Raw genomic sequence first — 24,690 nt, 5'->3', positions numbered from 1 at the left:
GTGGGAGCCATGCCCACTGCAGACAAAGGCCTCTTGGATCCCTTCCTACTCTGGACTGGAAGCATCCCTCTCTTTCCTGCTGATTTTCTCCCAAATAATACTTTCCCTGCCTTTTTTTTTTCTTTTGGTTTTTTGAGACAGGGTTTCTCTGTGTGGTTTTGGTGTTTGTCCTAGATCTCACTCTGTAGACCAGGCTGGCCTCTGCCTCCCGAGTACTGGGATTAAAGGCGTGCATCCATGCCGCCAGGGCTCCTTTCCCTGCTTTTGACTCTAGACAAGCAGAAAAAAATCAAATAATAGAAAGATGATTAAAACATCAGCACATGTAAAGCCTCATCTCACCCGCACACTGTGAGCAAAGGCTTCAGCAGTGAGCTGCAGGCAGACAGGACCCAATGAGGCCTCAGTGCACCAGGGCCCCCGCTGACCTTACTGCAAGCTTTCTAGAGAAAGTAGAGGGCAGGATGCCCAATGGCAGCTGTCCTGAGCTGGGAGTGGAGGCAGGGAGTGTCACAGGTATGAGCGACTTCAGAGGGGATGGCAGGCACAGCTCAGAGGAGGAACACAAGGCCCTCGGCCTAATCCCCAGCACCAAACAAACACACCAACACTAACACTGGACTGTGGTGATATGGAACCACTCTATGGACTCATGATGTCATTGAATTAAAGGTCTGCTTTGGAGGGGTGGACTTCTTAGCTATAAGCTGCAGGGGGATGATCCTTCTGTACACTGAATCTGTATTGCTCTCATTGGTTGATAATAAAGCTGTTTTGGCCTATGGCAAGGTAGGATAAGGTTAGGGGGAACAAAAATACTGAGGACCCAGAGGAAGAGGGGCGGAGTCGAGAGAGATGAGAGCCAGCTGCCCAAGAAGCAAGATGCCAGAGGACTGGTACAGCCACGGCCATGTTAACAGAAATGAACAGAAATGGGCTAATTTAAATGTAAGAGCTAGTTAGTAACAAGCCTGAGCCATCAGTCAAGCATTTATAATTAAATAAGCCTCTGTGTGGTAATTTGGGAAGTGGCTGCTGGGTATTTGGGAACAGGTGGTCGAGGTAGAAATCTCTACCTCCAGTTACAATAAGCTACATCTCATCCAGGCTACTTAAAAAATTATTTTTGCTAGGCAGTGGTGGTGTACATGTTTAATGCCAGCACTAGGGAGGCAGAGGCAGGTGGATCTCTGTGAGTTCGGGGCCAGTCACCCGTCTCATTTCAAGCCCAGCAAGTTCCAGGATGGCCAGGGCTATATAGAGAAACTCTGTCTGGAAAAACAAAAGCCAAAACCAAAAACTAAACAAAAAGAGCCCCAAACCAAACCAACCAACCAAACAAAAAACCCCAACACAACAAACAGAAAAGATCCATTCCTGCAGGCGGTGGTGGCATATACCTTTAATCCCAGCACTCGGGAGGCAGAGGCAGGTGGATCTCTGTGAATTCGAGACCAGCCTGGTCTACAGAGCGAGTTCCAGGACAGGCTCCAAAGCTACACAGAGAAACCCTGTCTTGAAAAACCAAAAACCAAAAACCAAAACCTTTAAATTTCATGTGTATGAGTGTTTTGCCTAGATGTATGCCTGGTGCCTTCAGAGGCCAGGAGAAGGCACTAGATCATCTGGAACTGGAATTAGAGACTGTTGTGAGCTGCCATACTGGTGCTGGGAATTAGATCTAGGGCCTCTGGAAGAGAAGTCACTGCTCTTAACTGCTGAGCCATCTGTCCATCACGCTGCTTTTTAAAATGCTCCAGTAATAACAAATATGGGGAGTGGAGCGGGAGAGGGTGGTGGGGAGCAAGTCACCCGTCTCATTTCAAGCCCATGCCTGCCAGAACTAGAAGCTGTCCTCATCTAACAAGTTCCCAGAACGGAAAGAGAGCAGAGACCTTTGGGAACTTTCCACAGGCCCTGGCTCTGCCCATGAGCTGGGTCCTGTGCCACTGGGAAGGGACAGAAGTCAGTGGGGATGATCTTCAGTTTTTATCCATTACATTACATTACATTGTCTGTCTTTAATATATGTGGCTTCATCCTATGGTGTTGGAACGTGGGTTTGTGGCTGGGCGTGTCTAGTTCTCAGCCTCACAGTCAAGGGTGGGAGGATGCTCAAGGTGTCACCAGTTTCCAGGTCTTACCTTTCCATACAGCTGCTCCATGTCCTCCAAGCCCCTGACTACCACATTGTTGCTAATCATTTCAGCTCGGAATATTCGGAATTCCTTCCTGGGACCTTGGTCCTGACCAAAGGGGATGGGCAGTGGTGACTCATAACTCTCATACACTCTTCTTTTCCTCTTCGGGGCACGGAAGACTGCCTCTGCCATTCTTCAAGGGTAACAGGCCTCTAGAGACAAAGGAGGAGGAGGACCAGTCAGTAACCATGGACCAAGAGAGCCAGCACACTTAGAACCGAGTTCATGTGGTCTCTGGGGGAAGGCCGAGTATCTATAAAACAATGACCAAGAAGATGTGACAAGGACATGATGGCGCAGATCAGTCACCACGGGTGTCTCATAGCCTGAGACCTCCAAGAAGCCAGTGCCATCATCTTCACTGAAGCTGGTAGCACCAAGGACTAACCTTACACCCTGAGAATTCCTGCCTTTAAGGACAAAGTGTGGTGATATTTTATTTGTGCTCTAACAAATAAAGCTTGCCTGGGGATCAAAGGAAAAAGCCAGCCACTATATTAAATATAGAGGTCAGGCAATGGTAGCACACACCTTTAATCCCAGCATTTAGGAGGCAGAGATTCATTTGGATCTCTGTGAGTTTAAGGCCACACTGGGAACAGAGCCAGGCGTGGTGGTATATGCCTTTAATCCCAGCACTAGTTAACCATAGAGGTCTGAAGGTCTGTACAGACAGGAAGTGGTAGAGCTGAGTGGAGAGAGGAAGTAAGATGGCAAGGCACAGAAAGGCATATAGGCATGAGCATATAGGAAGTAGCTCTCTCTGGAGGCTGAGGAGTTGGTAAGGTGAGGTTGGCTGTGGCTTGTCCTATTCTTCTGATCTCTCAGCTTTCACCCCAATATTTGGCTCCAGGTGTTTTTTTTTTTTTTTTTAATTAATAAGACCATTTAGCTATTCATGTTATAACAAAGTACTTTTCTTTTCTTGATCAAGAGGCATTCAGAGCCTCCCAGGGACTGCTAATCAGAGGTACTGGGGATGTAAAGATAAAACCAAGCAAGAATGTGTCCTCAGTAGAGTGAGTCGGGTGACATCTCCATCTTCTAAAGACCGACCTTAAGAGACATCATAAGCCCCGGGGCTGTCAGTTCTCAGGGTTTTCTGTTTATTTTTTTGTTTGCTTAATTGAGACAGGGTCTCGTGCAGTCCAAGTTGACCTTGAATTCACCACGTAGGTGAGGATGACCATGAACTCCTGGTTCACCTGCTTCTACCTCCCAAGTGCTGGGATTTGAGGTGTGAGTCACCATGCCTGGCTCCCACTTTTAAAAGGAAATAAGGGTCACTGTCATTTAAGGGCCAATTATGTTCCACCAAATGCAGTGGGTGTGTGCGGAGACGCTGAAGCCAGACTGGCTGTGCTGTGATATACTCTGTGTGCTAGCTTCTGTGGTACACACACTGAAACCGGGAAGCTGCTGCCTCTTAGTTGTGAAACATTGAGCAAAAGTCCCCCGGCCTCTCTGGGCTTTAGTCATCTATAAAGGGGGCGAAAACCAGCCTCTCATGCCAAGGCTCACGGAGTGTGTTGTGTCGTGAAATATTTGCTTAACTATGCAAAGATGTGTTGCATTTGTTTAACTATGTAAAGATGTGTTGCTGTTTTACCTTGCCTGTCTGAGGCACCTGATTGGTCTAATAAAAAGCTGAAGAGCCAATAGCAAAGGAAGAGGTATAGATGGGACTTCTGGGCAGGGAGAGTATACAGGGGGAGGAATTTAGGCTTAAGGAGAAAGAAAAGGAGATGTCAGGGAGACGCCAGGGGCTAGCCAGCCAGCTAGCCATGGAGGAAGCAGGAAAGTAGGATGTACAGAATAGAAAAAAAAGGTAAAAAGTCCTGATGCAAAATGTGGAGGAATAGAAACAGGTTAACTTAAGTTAAAAGAGCTAGTGGGACAAGCCTAAGCTAAGGCTGAGCAATCATAATTAATAAGTCTCCATGTCTTTATTTGAAGCTGGTTGGCAGCCCAAAGAAAATGCCAACTACAAGAGTGCTTGGAACCGATCACAGGGAGGTGGTGGCGCACGCCTTTAATCCCAGCGCTCAGGAGGCAGAGCCAGGCCGACCTCTGTGAGTTCAAGACCAGCCTGGTCTACAGTGTGAGATCCAGGACAGGCACCAAAACTACCGAGAGAAACCCTGTCTCGAAAAAACAAAACAAAACAACAACAACCCGCCCCCCAAAACTAAAAAACAAACAAACAAACAAAAAACCACCCAAAAAACCAAGAGTGCTTGGAACAGGACCCGGCATTGCCCATACACTGGGGATAATGGTTATGAGGTGAGTGCCAGCAATGCCATTTCACAGCAAAGGCAACATTCCGGTCAGTGAGGCCTGAAAAGGGCCCTGTGAGCAAGGGCTCTGGATAACCACAGGGCTATGGAGTCCAGAGCCCAGGCTCTCTCCGTGGGTCCTGCTCAGGCACAGGCTGCGTCTGTTCACTATGGACTAGGTCTGAGCGAGACCCCACATAGCTACCAACCAGGCAAGGAATTACCTAGAAGGAGTCAAGGAAGCTGAAGTCAAGACCTCTTTACTCGGGGTCTCACACTGACCTAAGGAGACAAAAAACAAGTATGGACACCCATGAAAACAAGTTGGATATAACACAGGGCTGCTGCCAGGTAACAGCTAACAACAGGAAGCATTGCTGAGCCACAGTCGATGCAAACGTGTACATTCCAACTGACAGACAGATGCTGTCACTAGGCGGGCAGGGAATTTGAACCTGCATCTGTCTAGGGTCAGAGTTAAACTGAGGAGTTACATGGAGCTGAAAGGTCCCACACATCACCCCTCACAAAGGACAAAGTATGATGATCTGGGTGCCCTTGCCCTCAAACCAGCATCCATTAGGAAAGTTGATCCTGAGGAGGTGGGTGGCTTTAACATTTCATTACCATTAAAAAGAAATGATGTGGCAGGAACACTGGCTGCTCTTTCAGAGGATTCAGGTTCCATCCTCAGCACTCACATGGCAGCTCATGCCCATCTCTAACTCTAGTCCCAAGGACCTAATGCCCTCTTCTGGCCTCTATGGGCACTGCATGCATGTGGTGCACAGACAAGACATACAGGCAGGCAAACACTGGCAAAATAATAATAATAATAATAATAATAATAATAATAATAATAATAATAATAATAGAAACGACAAGCCTTGGCCAAGATGTGATGACAGCTTCATGGAACTTCTCATGAAGCCAGGAACTTCAATAAGAACAGGGAAACAGACCAATCGAATGACAGATACCCATGCATGGGGATGGAGAGGTGCTTATTTAAAAGCACTGGATGCTCTTCCAGAAGACCTGGGTTCAATTCCCAGTACGCACATGGTAGCTTACACCCACCTGCAACTCCAGTTCCAGGGGATCAGATACATTCTTCTGGCCTCCTCAGGAAGCCAAACAAGTGTTGCATGTTACAGTGCACATACATACATGCAAGCACATATATGTGCATGTATATGAAAGCAATCATCAGGATGTACCTTCCTAGAACTGAGCGTTCCAGACAGGAACACACCAAATAAGCTAAGTACTTGGGCCTGTTAATGAAACATACCTGAGCATTACCATGCATGACATGCATAATACTGAACAGCATTTATGACCACGGCTACTGCATGGTAAGGGAGCCGAAGGGCTGTTCTCCTGAGAGCACTGTAACTAGATTGATGACTGTCGACCTGAGAGACGTACTGAAGAGGCAACCCTCTGGGCACGTCTACGTTAGATGAGCCCAACCCCGAACGTGGATGGCACCACACCATGGGCTGCGGTCTTAGAGCACAGAAAAAGGTGAGAGAGAGCCCAGGAGCCACACGCTGCTTCCTGACTGCGGTTACGATGTGAGCAGCTGGTCTGCTCTTGCAAGTGGTGCACAGAACATACACGCAGGCAAAATACTCACACGGGTAAACTAAACATAGCTTTAAAAAAAAGAGAAACGTTTCTTGTTGCCACGTCAACACAACACCACGATGTGAACGGGCAATGGAAATAAACCTGGAACCATCGTAAGCAGGATCAGGGTTCCAGATACTGACTGGGTCATGTACACACACATGACACCGGAGAGCTGTCCTTACTTCACAAAGAAGCCAAAGTCAGCCATTTGCTTGAAGCTGTTACTAGGGAACGTAAGAGGTAAGACCTGATGTGGCGGTACATGCATATAATCCTCAGACTAAGACAGGAGGATTGCTCTGAGTTCCAGGCCAGCCTGGACTACAGAGTGACACCTTGTCTCAAAACAACAACAAAAACAAAACAAAACAAAACAAAACAAACCCCAAACAAACCAATGAATAGGTACATGAACAAAGAAAGGAAGGAGGGGTGTGGAAGGCTGGATGCAATGGCTGTAACTTGCTTTTTTCTTGAGTGAACCCAAGGCCTGGCTCACTCAAAGAAAAAGCTCTACCGAAGGAGCCACAGTCCCAGCTCCGGCATTATCCTTATTCCCATTGTACAGGTGAGAAAAGTGACTCCGGGCAGCAGGTACCTGCAAAGATTGTTACTCTTCGCTTCCCAAACTCGGGCATGCCTGACACCAAAGCACCATGAAGCGTATTTCTGTCCATCGAAAGCAAGGCCTGTCCTTTTTTCTTCTTCTGATGGGCTAGCCTAACTTTCATTTAAAAATTTTGGTGTTGCTATATAGCTTTGGCTAGCTTTAAACTCACATCTCTGCCTCAGCCTAACCCCCTTTAGATGCTCCAAAATGTCAATCCAAGCACAAACAATAAAAGAAGGGGTAGTTCCATTTAATTTTCCAACGTTCTTGGACCAGGTGCCAAACAAGTCTCCCTCATGGCAAAATTCACCCATGGTCTCTTATCACTAATTTATTTCATTTAGTTTTTGAGACAGGGCCACACGTAGCCCAGGCTGGCTTCAAACTTAATATGTAGCGGAGGATGGCCTTAAACACAGGTTGGGATTACAGGCGGGCACCAAGCACGCTTGATCTGATCCGGTGCTGGGCGCAGAAACACGCTGCCAACTGAGCCCCATCCTCAGCCCACCCTCGTGGGCTGCTCATCTTTAGAAAACACATTTGCCTCTATGTTCCTCACTGCACAGCTCCCGGGCTGAGGTGCAGGGCCGAGGGCCAAGGCAGACCAGCTCGGCTTTGGGGCAGCCGGCAACTGTCAGCCGGAGCACAGTGCTCAGCAGCCCGCAGGACGGTGTGCCCAAGGGCGCTTGAGTGACAGCCAGCCCCCACCCCACTCGCGCCCGAGGCCGCCACCACGCTGGGCACGGGCACACAGCACACCGCCAGGCCTCGGGCTCCCAGCCTCCAGTCAGCCTTACCTTCCGCGATCACGCGTGCCCGCCGTTACCGGGACAACCTGGGGGCGGTGCTACAGCCGTCAAGCAGTGAAGCCGCAAAAACTAGTCGCACGCGCAGCCGCAGAACCTACACGCCGCTTCCTAGCGCGACACGCTTGCGCACAGTATCGCAGGTGGTTCATTCGGCACCACCTCCCGCTGAATCTAATGAGGAATCCTACAGGGTCATATATCCTGCTTTAATCCTCACGGCAATCTCACAAAATCCATTTTTCCCCCCTCTTGAGGTTACATAAGTCTCACAGTATAGCTTTGGTTTACCTAGAACTCACTGTGTAGCCCAGTCTGTCCTTGAACTCACGGAGATGGACCTACCTCTGTTTCCCCAATGCTGGGATTAAAGATGCTCACTGCCTCAGGGTCTAACACAAGATCCATTTTTACAGATGAGATGTGAAGTGGCCTGCCCCCAAAGAGTGCCCTTAACCGCCTCAATATGACCTGAGATTTTATTCAGTAATGAACCCTGCATGCTACAATAATGACCTACCAGATAAAATGTGCCTGCTGGTGCAATAATGGTGTGAAGGTTATGGAGGCAACCAACAGGAAAGAATTCATGCCTGGTACTGCAAACCTGATCAAAAGTCTGTGTCTCAGGAGGTCATAGGGCCTAAGGGGGAAAAAACCCTACTACTGCTGTCTTGTTAAATGGAGACGTCAATCTACTTCTAAATATTTTGGTTATACCCACAGATTAGTGCTGCCCTGACCCATGGCCAGAGAAGCACCTTTCTGCAGTGGGTTAATGGTCAGAGTGCTGAGAAGTTACTGTCGAGTGATCAGCCTTAAATGGGATGTGTATATTAACTCTTGCCTGCCTAAGGCTGGAGAAACATTGAAAAAGAAGGCGGGGTTGGGGTGGGCCGGCGGCAGAAAGAAGGTGAGAGCCAGAGGATGTGAGGAGCGCTGTGAAGTGCTGTCTTCTGGACGTGACAGAGCCCATGGCATTCATGAACTCAGAGCAGCAGTGATTACTTACACACGACTTGGACATGATCAAGCCCGCAAGCTCAGTTAACATTCTAGCAGGCAGTACTAATTGGATCTGACGGATTACCAAGAAGATAAAGAGCAGGGGGTATGAAGGGGTGTGTGGGGGAGTAGGGGAATGGGAGAGGACAATTGGGGGTGGCTATGATCAAGATACACTGTGTACATTTATGAAACTGTCAAAGACTATACAGAAAGATATATATAAAAAACAAAAACAAAGAATACACACAGGCAGTAGAAAGATAATCTCTGCCAGGTGTGGTGGTGCGCACCTTTAATCCTAGCACTTGGTAAGGAGAAACAGCCAGATCTCTATGAATTCAAGGCCAGCCTGGTCTACTTAGCAAGTTCCAGGTCAGCCAAGACTATATATACAGTGAGATCCTGTCTTACTTTTTTTCTCCTCAGGCTGGGGTGTGACTTAGTGGTGGAGCACTTGCCTAGCATTTAGAGACCTTGGGGTTCATTAAAGACAAAACAAAACAAACAACTTATTTCTCAAACTTCCAACCTGTTGTATCTTGTTTCTTCCATACTCTTCACATCCCAACTTTGATTTCCTTGGTGAAGTATTTGAAAATAATCCCTACCCAGGCTTGGTGGTGTGTATTTATAGTCACAGTTGCTAGGAAAGCTGAGGGGCTAGCATCCTTTGAGGCTGTGAGTTCAAGGCCAGACAGAGAACTATATGAAGCAGGCAGTAGTGGCGCTCAACCGTGATCACAACACTCCTCATCGAGTTAGAGGCAGGCAGATCTCCTGAGTTCGAGGCCAGCCTGGTCCAGAGAGTGAGTTCCAGGACAGCCAGGGCTACACTGAGAAACCCTGTCTTAAAAAACCAAACCAACCAAACAACAACCAACCAACCCAACAACAACCAGAGGGGCTGGAGACGTGGCTCGGGTTAAGAGTGCTGGCTAGCCAGGCGGTGGTGGTGCACGCCTTTAATCCCAGCACTTGGGAGGCAGAGCCAGGTGGATCTCTGTGAGTTCGAGGCTAGCCTGGGCTACCAAGTGAGTTCCAGGAAAGGCGCAAAGCTACACAGAGAAACCCTGTCTCGAAAAACCAAAAAAAAAAAAAAAAAAAAAAAAAAAAAAAAAAAAAAAGAAAAAAAGAAGAGTGCTGTCTCCTCTTCCAGAGGATGTGGGTTCAATTTGCAGAACCTACATGGCGGCTCACAACCATCTGTAACTTCAGCTCCAGGGCACCTGATGCCCTTTTCTGGCCCCAGTCACACACGTGGTACACAGACATACACGTAGGCACGACACTCATATGCGTAAAATAAGTAAATCTGAAAATAAAAAATAAGACAACAAGAACCTCAAACATCATGTAAAACCTCACCCATGATATTCCAGTATTATACACACATAACACAGACACACACACACACACACTCCTATCGACTGTGTAGTTGATTCTATTTCTGCTAGTCATGTGTATTCTATAGAGTTAGCAAATATTGACCTGTTCTTCCCGGGAGAACACAGGCTGGCTTCTGCCAACCTGTAATCACAGTCTTTTCCTCCTGTGGTCACTATAAGCCTGTTTCGCACTGTTCATTCTATTTAAAGCCAACCTCTGCACTATCTGCTGTTGATTCACTGACACTGAACTCGCAGCCAGCAGTGAAGTAACACGCATGCCAGGGTCTTATCTGAGCCGTATTTCCTTCAGCAAATCGCATTTCCTGCCTGAGCAGCACTGCACCACCTCAGCACTCTGCTTGAGGCCTTTGAAACACTCCCATCACAAGTAAAAAACACAAGAGTGTAGAAATCGTGTGCAGATGGCTGACTCTGGGTGTGTGTGAATCTGTGAGGGACTGCAAAAGTGAGGCCTTCATTTTGAGGTCTCACACACACATACACGCACGCACGCACACTCCATTTCAGAATTCCAGAATAGTGTTAGAAACAAACAGAAAACCATCTAGATGTCACATAAGGGAACACACAAATAAAGTGAAAGTAGCTTGCAATGCAATTCTTTTTGCAAAAAGGGTGTGCCAAGACCCACAGCAAGCTAGCAAGCACATGGGGTTAGGAACTTCAGTTGATGACTGTGTGTTCCCCATTGGCTGGAGTCTGAGCTCTCAGACTTCTGCTATTGGTTAGTTTGGAAAGAATCCTAGGCAAAGACAATGAAGGGAAGGGGTTGGAGCTGCAGGCCGCCAAGTGGGGGGAGGTTGCTTTGCATAAATCAAAGTTTTACCAGGTAGGAGAGATCTGTGGAATCTTAGTCCTTGGTAGGCCAACTACTTTTGATAGACTAAAACAAACACTTCTAACAGTATAAAGGCCGTCTGTCTACTACAGCTCAAACACAGCTGGAAATGGACATCAAGTCTTTTGTTGTTGTTGTTGTTTTCTTTTTAAATTTGGTTTTTCCAGACAGGGTTTCTCTGTGTAGCTTTTGCTGTCTTGGAACGTGATCTTTAGACCAGGCTGGCCTCGAACTCAGAGATCCACCTGCTTCTGCCCCCTGAGTGTTGGGATTAAAGGCACATGCCAACACTGCCCAGCGACACCAAGTCTTAATGTGAGCCATGAATGGAATCATCATGTAATTTTTGAAATATACTGAAAAAGAAAAAGAAAAAGAAAGAACGAAAGGAAAAAGTTGCCCCCCCCCCCCCGCTTTTGCCAGGGGGAGGGGTTTGAAACAGTCTGGTGTTGCTGGCTTCAAACTGCGCATGTAGCAGAGGATGATGACCTTGAACTCCTGATCTTCCTGCCTCCACCTCCTAAATGCTGGGATTATACAAATGCATCACGGTATCTAGAGTCAACCGTTTTGTAATCTGTCCTGTGTTTTATCTAGCCATCCTTGCCACCTCTACCGTGGCCATTATGTGGTGGTCATAGCGCCCCGCGGACTGGGTGCCTCCACCTCTGTCTCTGTTAGCAGTGGCTGGGAGCAAAGCAGCCTCAGCCGCCCCACGGGACGCCAGGGCTTGGTTCCAGCACCCAACACACAGCATTCAGTGTTGAAACCAACTCTGTAAGAATTGGCGGGAGGGAAAAGAGGAAGCCTTGATGCGGTGATGGACCAGGGAGGCTTCCTGAAGAGCTGGCCTAGAAACAGGGCTGATGGCAGCCTGGGGCATCCGGCTGGCCCTGGTGAGAGGCCGGACCCAGTTTGGAGGTTCAGGGAGGAGCTGGGCCTGGCCAGGGCAGGAGGTCGGAGCCGAGATAAGGCCGGATAGGTAAGGCGGGGCCGATTGTGGAGGCGCTTGAATTCCAGGCTTGGCTTTCGGACTTTACCCCGCAGACAATGGGGAGCCGGCCGCATTTCTGAGCAGGGCTGGGCAGCCCCTGTCGCCCCATTGTTTTCCCGAGAGGCCGGGCCCTGCAGTGTTGCGTCTCGACCACCAGATGGTGGTATTTCAGCAAATTTCAACCACTCCCGGTGAGTGCCATCCATCAGCCAGAGCTGCGAAACACACACCAAATCTACCCAATCCAGGACGTGGTACAGACTCACCCTGCCAGCGAGCCTTCTCCCCTTCACAGCTTTGAGGGAGAATTTGTTGAGCTACAGGAAAGGACAGACCCGTGTTGGCCTGTGCAGCTGGAAGCTCTTTCAGTGGGCCACACGCCCATTCCACTAGTTGGGAAGTAGAGGTTTGCCTTAACTCAACTGTTAGGACGTGGAGCCATGGGGCAAAGGGTGAGGCCGGAGTCCTCAAGGTTCTGGTTTGATGGGCAGGGTTCCTTGCATAGTATCCGGTCTATTGTCGTTGCCAGAAAAACAAAACCAAACCAAAATAACGCCAAACCACCATAGTACTATTGAGGGAAATAAGCCACCTGGTCGGTTCCTGGTGCTTTTTAGAGAGACACTGGTCTTGAGTTAGAGATTGGAACACCCGTTTTACTGCAAGGACTTGTCCAAGGTCACACAGAGGGGACACACCAGAGGGCATGCTGGATCCCAGGATCCAGTTGCACCTGCCTATCTCATGCCTCCGTTTATCAATCAAACATAGCCTACTGTGCAGTCAATTTCTTAGCGAAACTTGTGTGTCCATACCCGAAGAGATACAAAGATTTCCTTTTTACAACTGTATATATATATGTGTGTCTGTGTATGGATTTCAGGTAACAGTGAGCTGCTTGATGTGGGTACTGGGAATTGTACTCCAATCCTTCACCGGACAAAACAGTGAGTGAGCTTAATCACGGAGCCATGTCTCAGCCCCAAATGACTTTTTAAAGAAAGATATTTTTTATTTATGTGTATGTGTTTGTGTGCACTCGCCAAGCTGCTTGGAGAAGCCAGAACAGGCTGTTGGATCCACTGGATCTGGAGTGACAGGCAGTTGAACCCCTTGGTGTGGGTGCTGAGGATGCAACTCAGGGTCTCTGGAAGGATAGCAAAACCTCTTACATGCCAATGCACCTCTCCAGCACCATCTTTCTTTAAATCAAAACTGGTGGCGTGTAGTTTTTGTTTTCTGAGAAAGAAAACCTAACTGTTCCTATTTGGAAGGAAGGCACATTCATAAAATGTGTCATAGACACACACGCTGTACAACACCCATATAGCAGAATACTGTGTAGCAACAAAAATGAATGAACTAACTGTTCTGAATATGACCTACAGAAGTCTATCAATAGACACATTTCAAACACACGATAAAAGCAAAATGCAAGATAATATACATCCTATTTATGAAAACTAAAACACACAACATCACACACTGGATATACCAAAAGGTATGTTCATATACCAATGCCCAGTCTTCTACGGTACTTGGCAGTGGATAAGGGGACTTCAACTTTGTTTCTAATACTTTATTTCTTACAATAAAAACTACATAGAGAAACAAAAAAAACCATGGAAATAAATCTGGGTGGTAGATATACCAGTGATTGCCACACGATTTCTTCTATTATTTATGTAAATACAAGAGATGCTCCAGGGAAGTAAATTCAAATGGGATGCCACCAAGCCTGGCTTTCTCTTTGTCTAGGATCTGAAGGCGGCAGCAGCGTTCAGGGGCCTGAGGATAGCCGGGAAGGACAAGCCCCAGTTCTGGTCTTACAAACTGAGATTTGTAGCTGTGAGGTCCCATTCACGAGCATCTCCAGGCACCCACCCTGCTTCTCTCATCCCTTCAGGGGAGATGGATGTGGCTGGCGAGACCATGGGACCCCTCGGGGGGACACAGAGGACAGAGGAGGCCAGGACCATGTGGTTCTATCTTGGAAGCTACTGGCTGGCTGGCAGCGGCCATGCCCTGGGCCCACTTCCCTTCTGTCCTTTGCTTTGGTCATTTTCCCCAAAGCCCTGGTCACACAGACCACTTCTCAACATGCGTCCTTGCAGGGCGGCACCCACTTTGTTGCGCCAGGTGCTCCAGCCAGAAAGTAAACCCGATTTTACTTTTGCTTTTTGTTTTCTGGAGCTGTGCTGACCAGCATGCAAAATCATAGCGTCAGTGTTCTGTGATCACGACAGAAAGAGGCAATCAAGTGACCTCATGTGCTATACAATGATGCTTTGGTCGATGGCAGATGGAGGCAACAGGCTGTACCCTGGTGTGTAGCAAGCTAGACCATGCAGCCCCATCATGTAGCAAGGTGTACCTTACAGCCTTGGTGTGTAGCAGGCTAGAGTTTACAGCCTTAACGTGCGACAGGCTAGACCATGGAGCTGAGGTGTTCAGGTTAGACGGCTGAGGCATGTGTAGCACAGTCGTCACCTCTTATTCAGTCCTCAGAGCACACTCCATTCTTAGGTGCATGGCTGTGGGACCTTTTCCTCTTACAGTTTTTCCCGTTTGCACTGGTCATAGTGAGCTGAGTGTGGTGCTTTCAGAAACCCGTTTTCCTGCTCTTTTATTCCTCACTCTTAGGCTTTGCATGGGTAATGTTCTCCGCCAGATCATGTGTTTGCACACTCGGTCTCTGCCTAGTGGCTGTTGTGGGAGGCCATGGGATCTTAAGGAGTGGCGTAGCTAGCAGAAGTGGGTCATGGGGCTCCTGCCTGAGTCTTTGTCTCCTGCTCTACCACGGCGTGGGAAGCTGCAAGGACCCGTTACAGACCCACCCACAATGCCTGATGGGCTGTGTGCCCTGAAACTGTGAGCAAAGATGAACCCTTCCTCCCATAAGTTGCTTCCGTCACGAGTTCCTCCGTAGCAACAAGAACAGCAGCTCACACTCACCTCACCTCTCTTAGTAAGCGATGCTCACTCACTCCATTTCATCCATGTATTCATCCGTCTTTATTCTCTTTAGCTTTTATTTGTTTTATTTGATACGTATGGGTGTTTGCCTGCATGTGTGTATGTGCACCATGGGCGTGCAGTGTCTGTGGAGACAGAAGAGAATGTTCGATCCCCCTGGAACTGGAGTTACAGGCGGTTGTGAGCTGCTGGATGTGGGTGCTGGGAACGGAACCAGCGTCCTCTGCAAGAACAGTCAGTGCTCTTACCCACTACGCTGTCTTTCCAGGGACCCCTCTCCGTTTTAAAGATGAAGAAACCCAGTGCCAGATATTGGGGTAAATGCTGAACCTGTATCGTTATCAGTTTAGGATTCCACCCCTCATTCTAAAAAGGTGCTATAAAGAACACTTGTCTTATCTCTCTGAAAAACCAAGTGTTCTTTGTTCCAGGTTGCTTTTGCCTTGCATGTGGCCCCCGAAGGATCATAATTTCCTGGGTGGCTAAAGAATTCTCTCCTCTGCTCACAGGACAGAGTTCCAAACCCCAGCTTTCCTGCTCATGGGAGCACACGCACCCTCCTGTGTCAAAGGCCTAAATTCCAGGCAAGCCAGTGATAATGCCCCAGTCATCAGATTTGAAATCAAATTTCAGCAAAGACACATTTGCTGCCAGAAAGCCTTTTCTTTTCTCTGTCATTTTTTTCCCACCCAAACATAACATCCTCTTATGAAATATGTCTGATCTGCAATATTTACTTTCCCTTATTTAATAACAGGAAAGGCTTTGCTGCGCTTTTGTTGATTTTTGCATTTCTTATTAAAATTCTTAAGGGGGTTTTGGGGGAACTTAATCAGCAAAAAAAGGAGGAGAGAAAAAAAAATCCTCATGTGCGGTCCCCACGACTTGCAAACGGAGGAAGCACGCTGTTTGTTTAAGAGCTGCTGATGGGAGAAGCAGCCGGTCACGTGTTCCGGAACCTTCCTCAAACCCCTTTCCTTCTCTGAGTACCTTTCTCAGCCTTCTACAGAGCGGGGCCAAATGCCACGCTTTCTGCCAGGACCATGGAGCTGGTGTCCACGCCCTTGCCACGCTGGGGCAGATACAGACATTCGTGGAACACCCAGCATGCTTGCAGCAGGAGGTCTCAGTTTCCCCTTTTGGCACTGGCAGATACAGAAACTGGGGCTCAGAGGGCCAGTACCCCTTGTCCAGTCCCTCGTCCTGAACAGCTTGCTGTCCTTGGGACTAAGAGGAAAAGGACTCGCAATAGTCCTACGCTCCCAGCCCTGCTGTGCTCCGTAGCGACTCTCAGGGACAGTAGGTGACCCCTAATTGTAACTTGCTGTAGGCCACACAGCTGCAGGGTAGCAGAGCTCAGAGACCCGAGCTGCACTGGCCGTCATGTGGGTTTACCTCACGGCATGGCCTCGTCAGAGCCACATAAGGCTTTGTGTGACAGAGTATACCATGTCCTTAGACTTGAAAGTTCTGCCCGAGAGCGGTCGTGGCTACCACCCTTGCTTCCTGATTGGGGCTTCCAGTGGCTTCAAGATTTTAGTTTTTATATTTACATTCTGATAGAAATAGTTATATTAAAATTTTAAAGTTGCGTTTATTTATGTGTGTATCTCTCTCTCTCTCTCTCTCTCTCTCTCTCTCTCTCTCTCTCTCTCTCTCTCTCTGTCTCTGTGTGTGTGTGTATGGTGGGGGAGTGCTCATGTGAGGGGCCAGAGGACATCTTGCAGGAGTTGCTTCTCCCCATCTACCATATCAGTCCAGATGGGCAGGCTTGGTTGCAAGGGCCTTTACCTGCTCATGCCCTCTTACCAGCCCAGGCATAATTATATTTATAAGCACTGTGATGACATCATTGTACTGTTATTCTAGTGTATGCATGGTTCATCATCAGAAGACCCCTTTCCAGAGTCAACACCCCTGAAAGACAGAGGACCCAATGTGCCTCTTCCACAGATGAGGAGCCAAGTCCAGACAGGCCAAAGCATCTGATAACCAAAGCTGTGGCAGACCAGAACTGAAATCTAATTCTCTAAGCCTGGAAGGAAGAGTTGGGGCCACACTGTGAAGGACTTCACTGGTGTCCTTAGGAATCCGTTCCTTTATACAAAGGGACACCTGGCAGGCTTGAGCGGGGAGTGACTCAGTCAGGTTTGGACTGTGGAGGCCTGGGGTGGAGAACAAGCCGGAGGGCCCAGGGCTCTGGGAAGAGGCTGTTAGGAGCTGCAGGCAAGAGGGCCGCCAGGCTTGCCCACCCCACATCCTGTTTCCTCCCACCTCCTTGACAGTCTTTCCTGACACTCATTCTCCTCCCAGAGTCCCTCTCTGGTTCCTCCCCTCTCTGTGGTGCTGGGGTTTGAACCCAGAACTTCATGTTTGCCGGGCTCTTCTCGTTCTCCCCTCCTTCCTTTGCATGCTCAAGGCCTCAGTCACAGTGAGTCTTAACCTTGCAGAGGTCGGAGAGCTGAGTGAAGACCGAGGAAAGAAAATCTACAGGCGCCCAGTACAACTGCTCTGTGTAAGGAACACGGCGCCAGGCTTCACAGACCCCAACACCACTTCTGTCTGCGAACACCCGGGAAGGCAGACAACCCCAAGGTATCAGCTGTGTGTTGTAAATGTCCTGGGAATGCGTGTGCCGCTGAGGAAGCAAAGAGAGCTAAGTTTATCTTCTGAGAGGTCAAGTGCATGGCTTGGAAGAGATGCTGGATTGACATGAGTTCCGGGCCAGCTTGGGCTACAGAGTGAGACTCTGTCTTTAAGGAATAAGACCAGAAGGAAAAAGGGGGGATGGGGGTGTACTAGACCAGAGAGAGCCCTAAGTGATTGCAATGCCATCATCTTCCCTCCCTCCCTCCCTCCCTCTCTCCCTCCCTCTTTCTGTCCCTCTCTGGCTCTGTTCAGGCTGTTCTCAAAACTCTTGGGCTCAAGCCATCCTCCTGCCTCAACCTCTTGAGCAGCTAGGACAGGGGTTTGCTCTGAACACAATAGTATTCATTTATCCTTCTTATTCTGAGACCGAGTCCTGTGTAGCTCAGGCTGACTTCCAACTCTTTCCATAGCTGGGGTTGGGCTGGCCTTGAACACCCCTTCCCCTGCCTGCACCTCCCAAGTGCTGGGGTTACAGGTGTGCTCCTACAGTAATATTCCTAATACTCAAAATGTCCATCTGAAGGAAGGTTGGACGCGCAAGAAAGCAGCAGAGAGAGGCAGGGAGGTCTCTGGTGCCCTTAGCCACTGGAGTCCCTCACCAGCCGCTCCTGAGCCTCCTGCTCACCAAGCATCGCTCGGATTTGATTTGGCTTTCTGGGGACTGTGCCTACAGGGAGCTCAAGTGTTGGCAGCAGGACACATGTATCCGGTCCCTTTGGCAGTGACATTTCTCACTATAAATTAGTAAATTGGGAACAGATAATCCACAGAAGAAGCCATGGAAATGACTAATATGTAACAACAATTCTTCCTCTCTAGGATTCAAGGAAACATAAATTCAAACTCAAACCCAAATTGTCTCCAGTCTACTCCATCAGAAAAGACTGATTTGTTTGTTTTTGAGGCAGGGTCTCACCAGGTAGCCTTGGCTGGCCTGGGACTTGCTGTGTGGACCAGGCTGGTCTCAAACTCATAGAGATCTGCCTCTGCCTCCTGAGTGCTGGGATTAAAGGCATGTGCTACCACATCTGGCAACTTCTATTTAAAAAAAAAAAAGACTTAAAAAGATTAAAAAATAAATAATAAACAAAATAAAATAGGACAAATAAATAAAAGTGGACATGTCGTGTGAGTGCAGCAGGGTGTGGGGAGGCCAGAAGAGGGTAGATGTCCTGGAGCTGCAGTTGCAGGCGGCTATGAGTCACCTGAGATGGATGCTCGGAGCCAAATGCGGGTCTTCTGGAAAAGCAGTAACTGCTCTTAACCCCTGAGCCATCTCTCCAGCCTCAAGCCTATTACAGTTTTTTTTTTTTTTTCCTCTGTGTAGCACTGGCTGTTCTGGAACTTGCTTTGTAGACCAGGCTGGCCTCAAACTCAGAGATCCGCCTGCCTCTGCCTCCTGTGTGCTGGGACTAAAGACTTAGGCAGCTGGCCTCAAGACTTTTTTGGAATTGAAATATATTGCTATGAAAGGCAGGTGTAAGGGGCACACTTGTGCCCAGCTTATGGGAGATCTTGCTGCCTGTATGGCCCTGGAATTTTGGGTCTCAGCATGTAGGTTGTTTTGGTTTCTTTTCTTAGGTGTGTTTGCAGTGCTGGGGAAGGAACCCAGGGCCCCTTGCATGCCAGGCAGGTGTTCTGACCCCGAGCTGTGGCCCGGCCTCTCAGAGTGCAATTCTTTAGGTTTCTACAGGATCATTTGAGACACTCATCGGCTAGAGAAGAGCTGAAGGGGGCTGGGGAGAAGGCTCACTGGGCAAGGACACAAGACTGGAGTTGAGTTCAGGTCTCCAGAACCCACAGAAAAGCCATAGCCTGAATGGTGGTAATCCCGGCATCCACTCCCAGGAGCTGGGAAGTGGAGACAGGGGAATCGATGGAAGGCCATCTAGCCTGGCTTGTGCAAGAACAAAGAGACCTTCTCTGTGGCGAACAAACTAGAAAAGTGGGACCAACCCCCGATGGCCTCTGTAAGTGCACTGTGGCACACGTGTGCCAACACCTCCGTGCAAGAACACACACACAAGAACACACACATGCAAACACACACACACACAATAACACATACAAATACACAGCACTGTGGCACACATCTGCCAACACTCCTATACAAGAACACACACACACCACTTGTGTGCATACACAGAACAGCCACAGGAACCACTTCCTGGATTTGCTCCCAAAGGTTTACTGAACACCTACTATGTGCAAAGCTTACAAGACACAAGCAGGATGGGGCCACGCTGGAGGGAGGGTGGAGATCACTTCCTGGGTGTGGTGGAAAGGAGAATGGAAGGGAAGGAGATGGGGAGGAGGCTCAGGGGAAGTCATTCCCTCCCTTGGCCTTTGCCATCTCTTGCTGGTCCCCAGGCTTGTCCTACTTGGGCAAACTGAGGCTCAGGTGGCACCCAGGAGCTGTCTGTAGCCATCCTCTGCAGCACGGGTGGATCTGAGGTTGACCTAACGGGCTCGGGTGTACTGACAGCATCTTTTTAAAATATCTTTTTTTTTGTATTTTATTTTTTTCTATTATGAGCTTGATACAGTACAAATTCTTATCCTAATAGCGAAATGTTTCAATGAGGCTTGTCCAGTGATTGAGTAAAACCAAAACTTATTATAAGCCACAGTCATCCTAGGGTCCCCCCTGCTATGTAGCCTCCCTGGTTCTGTGGGTGGCAGTCTGATTGTTTTTTGCTTTATATCTAGAATCCACTTATGAGTGAGTACACACCATGTTTGTTCTTCTGGGTTTGGGTTACCTCACTCAGGATGATATTTTCTAGTTCCATCCACTTGCCTGCAAATTTCATGCTGTCATTGTTTTTCTCTGCTGAGTAGTACTCCATTGTGTATATGTACCACATTTTCTTAATCCATTCTTCAGTTGACGGGCATCTAGGTTGTTTCCAGGTTCTGGCTATTACAAATAATGCTGCTATGAACATAGTTGAGCATGTATCCTTGTGATATGATTGAGCATTCCTTGGGTATAGGCCCAAGAGTGGTATGGTTGGGTCTTGAGGTAGATCGATTCCCAATTTTCTGAGAAACCACCATACTGATTCCACAGTGGTTTTACAAGTTTGCATTCCCATCAACAGTGGAGGAGCGTTCCCTTTGCTCCACATCCTTTCCAACATAACTGTCATTAGTATTTTTGATCTTAGCCATTCTGACAGGTGTAAGGTGGTATCTCAGAGTCGTTTTGATTGGCATTACTGACAGCATTTTTAAAAGCACCCCAGGTGTTTCAGTTGTTTAGTCTGATCAGAGAACTAGCAAATAGAAAACAGACAAACTCAGGGCAAGGTGCTGATAAGACAGAATGGAGGGCCACACACAGCTGGCCCAAGAGCTGGGGGCACAGAGGGTGGGTGCTGGTGGCTTGCAAGACTGCAGCTACATGCCACTTCGCTGAGCACTAGCTCATTTTGAAGAACGTTGTTGGAATGAACTAAAAACCATGTCTGGGTATTTTGCCTGCATGCATGTCTGTACACCATGTGTGCTTGCTGTCCACAGAAGTCAGAAGAGAGCATCAGATTCCTAGAACTGGAGTTACAGGAGCTTGTGAGCTGCCGTGTGGGTGCTGGGAATTGAACCCAGGTTCTAGCAAGAGCAGTCAGTGCTCTTCACTGCTGAGCTATCTGTCCAGGTTCCTGCATTAATTGATTTTTAAATGGACAGAAAATGCTTGTATCTACTTAAGGGATAAAAGGTGGCATTTTGGTCCACCCTGAAATGGTCGCCAATGTTTATTCTATTTTCTAGCGCTCGCTCTCTCTCTCTCCTTCCCTTTTTCCTTCCCTCCCTCCCTCCCTCCTTCCCTCCCTCCCTCCTTCCCTCCCTTTCTTCCTCTCCTCTTAATGAGACAGTTTCATGTAGCCAAGCTGGCTCAAATTCCCTGCGTAGGTGCAGATGACCCAAGCTTCTGATTTTCCTGCCTCTCCTTCCCAAGGGCTGGGATTACAGGCTTGTGTCCCACGCCTGGTTTATGCAGCACTAGGGACAGAATCCAGGGCTTCGAGCATGCTAGGCGAGTGTTCTACCAACTGAGCCACATCCCCAGCCACAGAATGGAAACACAATCTCTGACTCCTGCTGGAATTCAGGGAATTCCTGTCCTGCTGACAGTGTGGGTGGGGAGATCCTATCCTAAGATCTGCAGTCAATGTAGTAAGGACTTCTATCCAAGATCGTATGAGCCGAGCTGACTTCTCAACGGTAAAGACAACATTCATGAGTGTAAAGTAGGGGGACCCTCAGATCTAAATCTACAGGAGCCCACTGTTCATTAGCTTTTTGACTTCAGGCCTGTGGCTTGGTCTCTCTGAGCCTCATCAGTCTCCTTGTTCCTACCCCACTTGGCTCGGAGGAACAGGTGGGGTGGTGATAGTGAAAGTCCACAGCACAGAACCTGGCCAGTTAGCTCCTGTGGGACTGGTGGTGTGGGCTACCCAGCGGGCTACCCAGCCAGGAGTATCCCGCCCCACGACAGCCTCCTTCGCTTCTGGAGCTTTCCTCACTGCACACAGGCTGTGTGGCGTAACTACTAGTGTGTGTCTTACTGAGGGCCCGTGTCACAGTCTGTAGCTGTCTGGAGGACATACTGAGACCCAACAGTACCCCCCTCTCCCTACAGATAAGAAAAAGCAAAGCTCCCAGAGGGTGGGGGTAGCACTGAGGTTGCTCACTCACGGGGCCACCAGAGCCTTGGTCCCCTACTTCTAGTGGGTCACGTCTCTCTAGCCCCAGGATGCCCACTCTGCCAGATTCCTTGACAGTGCCCTCTACCGGGTAAACCTTGAAGGAGGAGAGTCCATGAACATCTCGGGGACTCCTGCTCTTTGAAGTTCAGCACTTCAAAGTGGGTGCCAAAGGACCAGGTGAGTGGGGGGCAGGGGTGGGGCTGGGCTAGTGAGATGATTACCGGTTGGCTAGGTGACTCATTTGTACCAACGGGCTGGTGAGACATAGAGAAACCCCGGTACAGGAAGATGAGGCAGGATAACAAGCCTGGAGGTTCTTTGAAAACAGTCAACTTGTCTCAGAGCTGGGCCCCTTAACTGCTACTAGCAGAACTCAAAGCCTGCTGTGACCCCAGGCACAGTGACCCCCAACCCAGGGTGGCTTGCTGGAGCTTCATCTCACTCATCTGACAGATGAGGATAGGACCTCACCCCCACCCCCCACCTCATCTTCTTGGGATGGGTTTGAGATTCCAGCACCCCTTATGTAGTACTGCTGTGTATTTGCATAGAACCTGTGTACAGCTTCCTGAGACCTTTAAATCTGCCGTGACATCAAATACTGAATGGGGTGCACATGTTGTGGAGATGGACAATCTATTGTGTTTAGGGAACAACACCACGGGAAAATATCTGTGCGTGTTCAGTACAGACCCATCCTTTGCCCTGAATATTTTCAAGTCATGTTGGATGGAGAAACTGCAGATAAAGGCTACCTCATTGGCTTGCTCTGAGGATAAAGGGACAGAATGTAGGCAGCGTGCGCAGGGCCTGGCTCCTGACAGGGGAGAGGCAGGCCTTCTGTTAGGCCTACTCCGGCTCATAGCATCTTCAAAGCGGCTCCCCAAAGCTGCTCCAAGCTGGTTCTCTTTCAAAGAGTATGCTTCATGGCAGCCTGGGATCTGCAGGCAGTTTAGGCCCTGTTTGCTTTGTGCCTACTAGACCCCTTCTTTCTGAAGAGCCATGGAGGACCCTAGGGGAGTTCAGAGAGGCAGAAATAGCCTGGAGCTGTCCTGGTCTTGCTATCAGAAAAGTGTCCTGCCTCCATGCTGGTACCTGAGTAGCACGGAGGACAAAGAAATTAGCAAATCTGTTGTCACAAATTCAGCCAGACATTCTGTGCCATTATGACTTAATTTAGGCTTATTTTTTTTTTATTTTTTTTTTTTAACACAGTTTTCTGTTTGTTTTGCTTCCAGGCTGAGATGAATGGCAATCTGCATTAACCGCAGGCTGATCAACCCCCCTGGAATGTTTGCTGAAAAGCAAGGCAGGGGAGGTTGGCCCATGAAGGAGCCCTATCGCCAGCCATCAGCAAAGGCCAGACCTGGTGGAGACTGGGAGGCATGCCTGGCAGCCCAGAGACCTCGTGAGCTTTCTAGGTGCTTCCAGCTCATGGTGAGACAGGGGAGCCAGTCCTGTGTGTTTGTGTGTGTGTGTGTGTGTGTGTGTGTGTGTGTGTGTGTGTGTGAGATATGCACAGTCCCTGGTGGATAGCACCCCTACCACATCTATGACCTTGGCACTAAAGTGAAACTCCTTTATGGACAAATGACATGAACTTTAATAAGGAGTTTACCTCATCAAATGGCCTGCCTGCATAGGGCTGTAAGAGCGAGCTCAGACGAATCTCTCTTGAATGGGCAAATGCTTTTGTGTAAGTGGAGGTAGGTTAGGTTCTGGAACTGCCCCGGCCCTCTCCATTTCCCCACTCTTGTCACCCCTTCTCTGGTTTCTTTGTGCTGCTGGAGGTGGACTCCATGGCCTTTTACCTGTTAGGCAAGTGCCCCACAACTAAGCTGCATCCCAGCCTCTGATGGAATTTTCTTAAGTCAGGAAGTCCAGGAAATACTTGAGATAGGCAACAGAACCTAATATTTGTCCATATTGACTATCCCCAACCCACCCACCAACCAACAAACTAACCAACCTGCTGAATCATCCACCCACCCACCAACCAACCAACCAACCATCCATCCATCTGAATCACAAACCAACCAAACAGCTGAATCACAAAACAAGTACCAGCTGAACCACAAACAAACCACCCAACCAACTGAACAATCAACCAATCAAACAAATAGACAAACAACTAATGGAACAACCAATCAACCAACTAACCAACCAACCAACTAACCAATGGACTGAGTAACCAATCCACCAACTAACTAACCAATGGACTGAGTAACCAATCCACCAAATAACCAACTGATCAACCAACCAACCAACCAACCAACCAACGGAATAACTAACTAACTGCACAACCAATCATCCAATTAACTGAGCTATCAACCAATTAAACAACCAATCCACCAGCCAACTGAATCATTAACCAATCAACGAACCAACCAACCAACCAACCAACCAACCAACCAACCAACCAAACAAACAAACATGCAAGCAACTAGGTAGCCAAACCAACAACCGAGAAGTAAAACCACTAATCTAAATATTTACTGGGTTGAAAAGAAATCCCCTCTTCCTGTGTTTCTGTCCTTCATCACCCCCTCTCTCCCTAAACTGAGGAA

General features: G+C 48.5%; 1 protein-coding gene across 1 annotated transcript in view; it reads right to left on the bottom strand.

The window, feature by feature from the left end:
- Tsen2 (tRNA splicing endonuclease subunit 2) overlaps positions 1–7,570 on the bottom strand; it is a 42,647-nt gene extending 35,077 nt beyond the window's left edge. Inside the window, exons 1-2 of the mRNA XM_059258408.1 lie at positions 7,529–7,570; positions 2,145–2,353 (exon numbers count right to left, since the gene is read on the bottom strand). Coding sequence (XP_059114391.1) covers positions 2,145–2,333 — 189 coding nt within the window. The 5' untranslated portion in view covers positions 2,334–2,353; positions 7,529–7,570. The remainder of the gene's footprint in view (positions 1–2,144; positions 2,354–7,528) is intronic.
- Between the last annotated feature and the right edge of the window lie 17,120 nt (positions 7,571–24,690).

The sequence above is a fragment of the Peromyscus eremicus genome, chromosome 3 (assembly GCF_949786415.1).
Source record: "Peromyscus eremicus chromosome 3, PerEre_H2_v1, whole genome shotgun sequence".
Classification (NCBI taxonomy): Eukaryota; Metazoa; Chordata; class Mammalia; order Rodentia; family Cricetidae; genus Peromyscus; species Peromyscus eremicus.
This window is presented reverse-complemented; position numbering and strand designations above follow the sequence as displayed.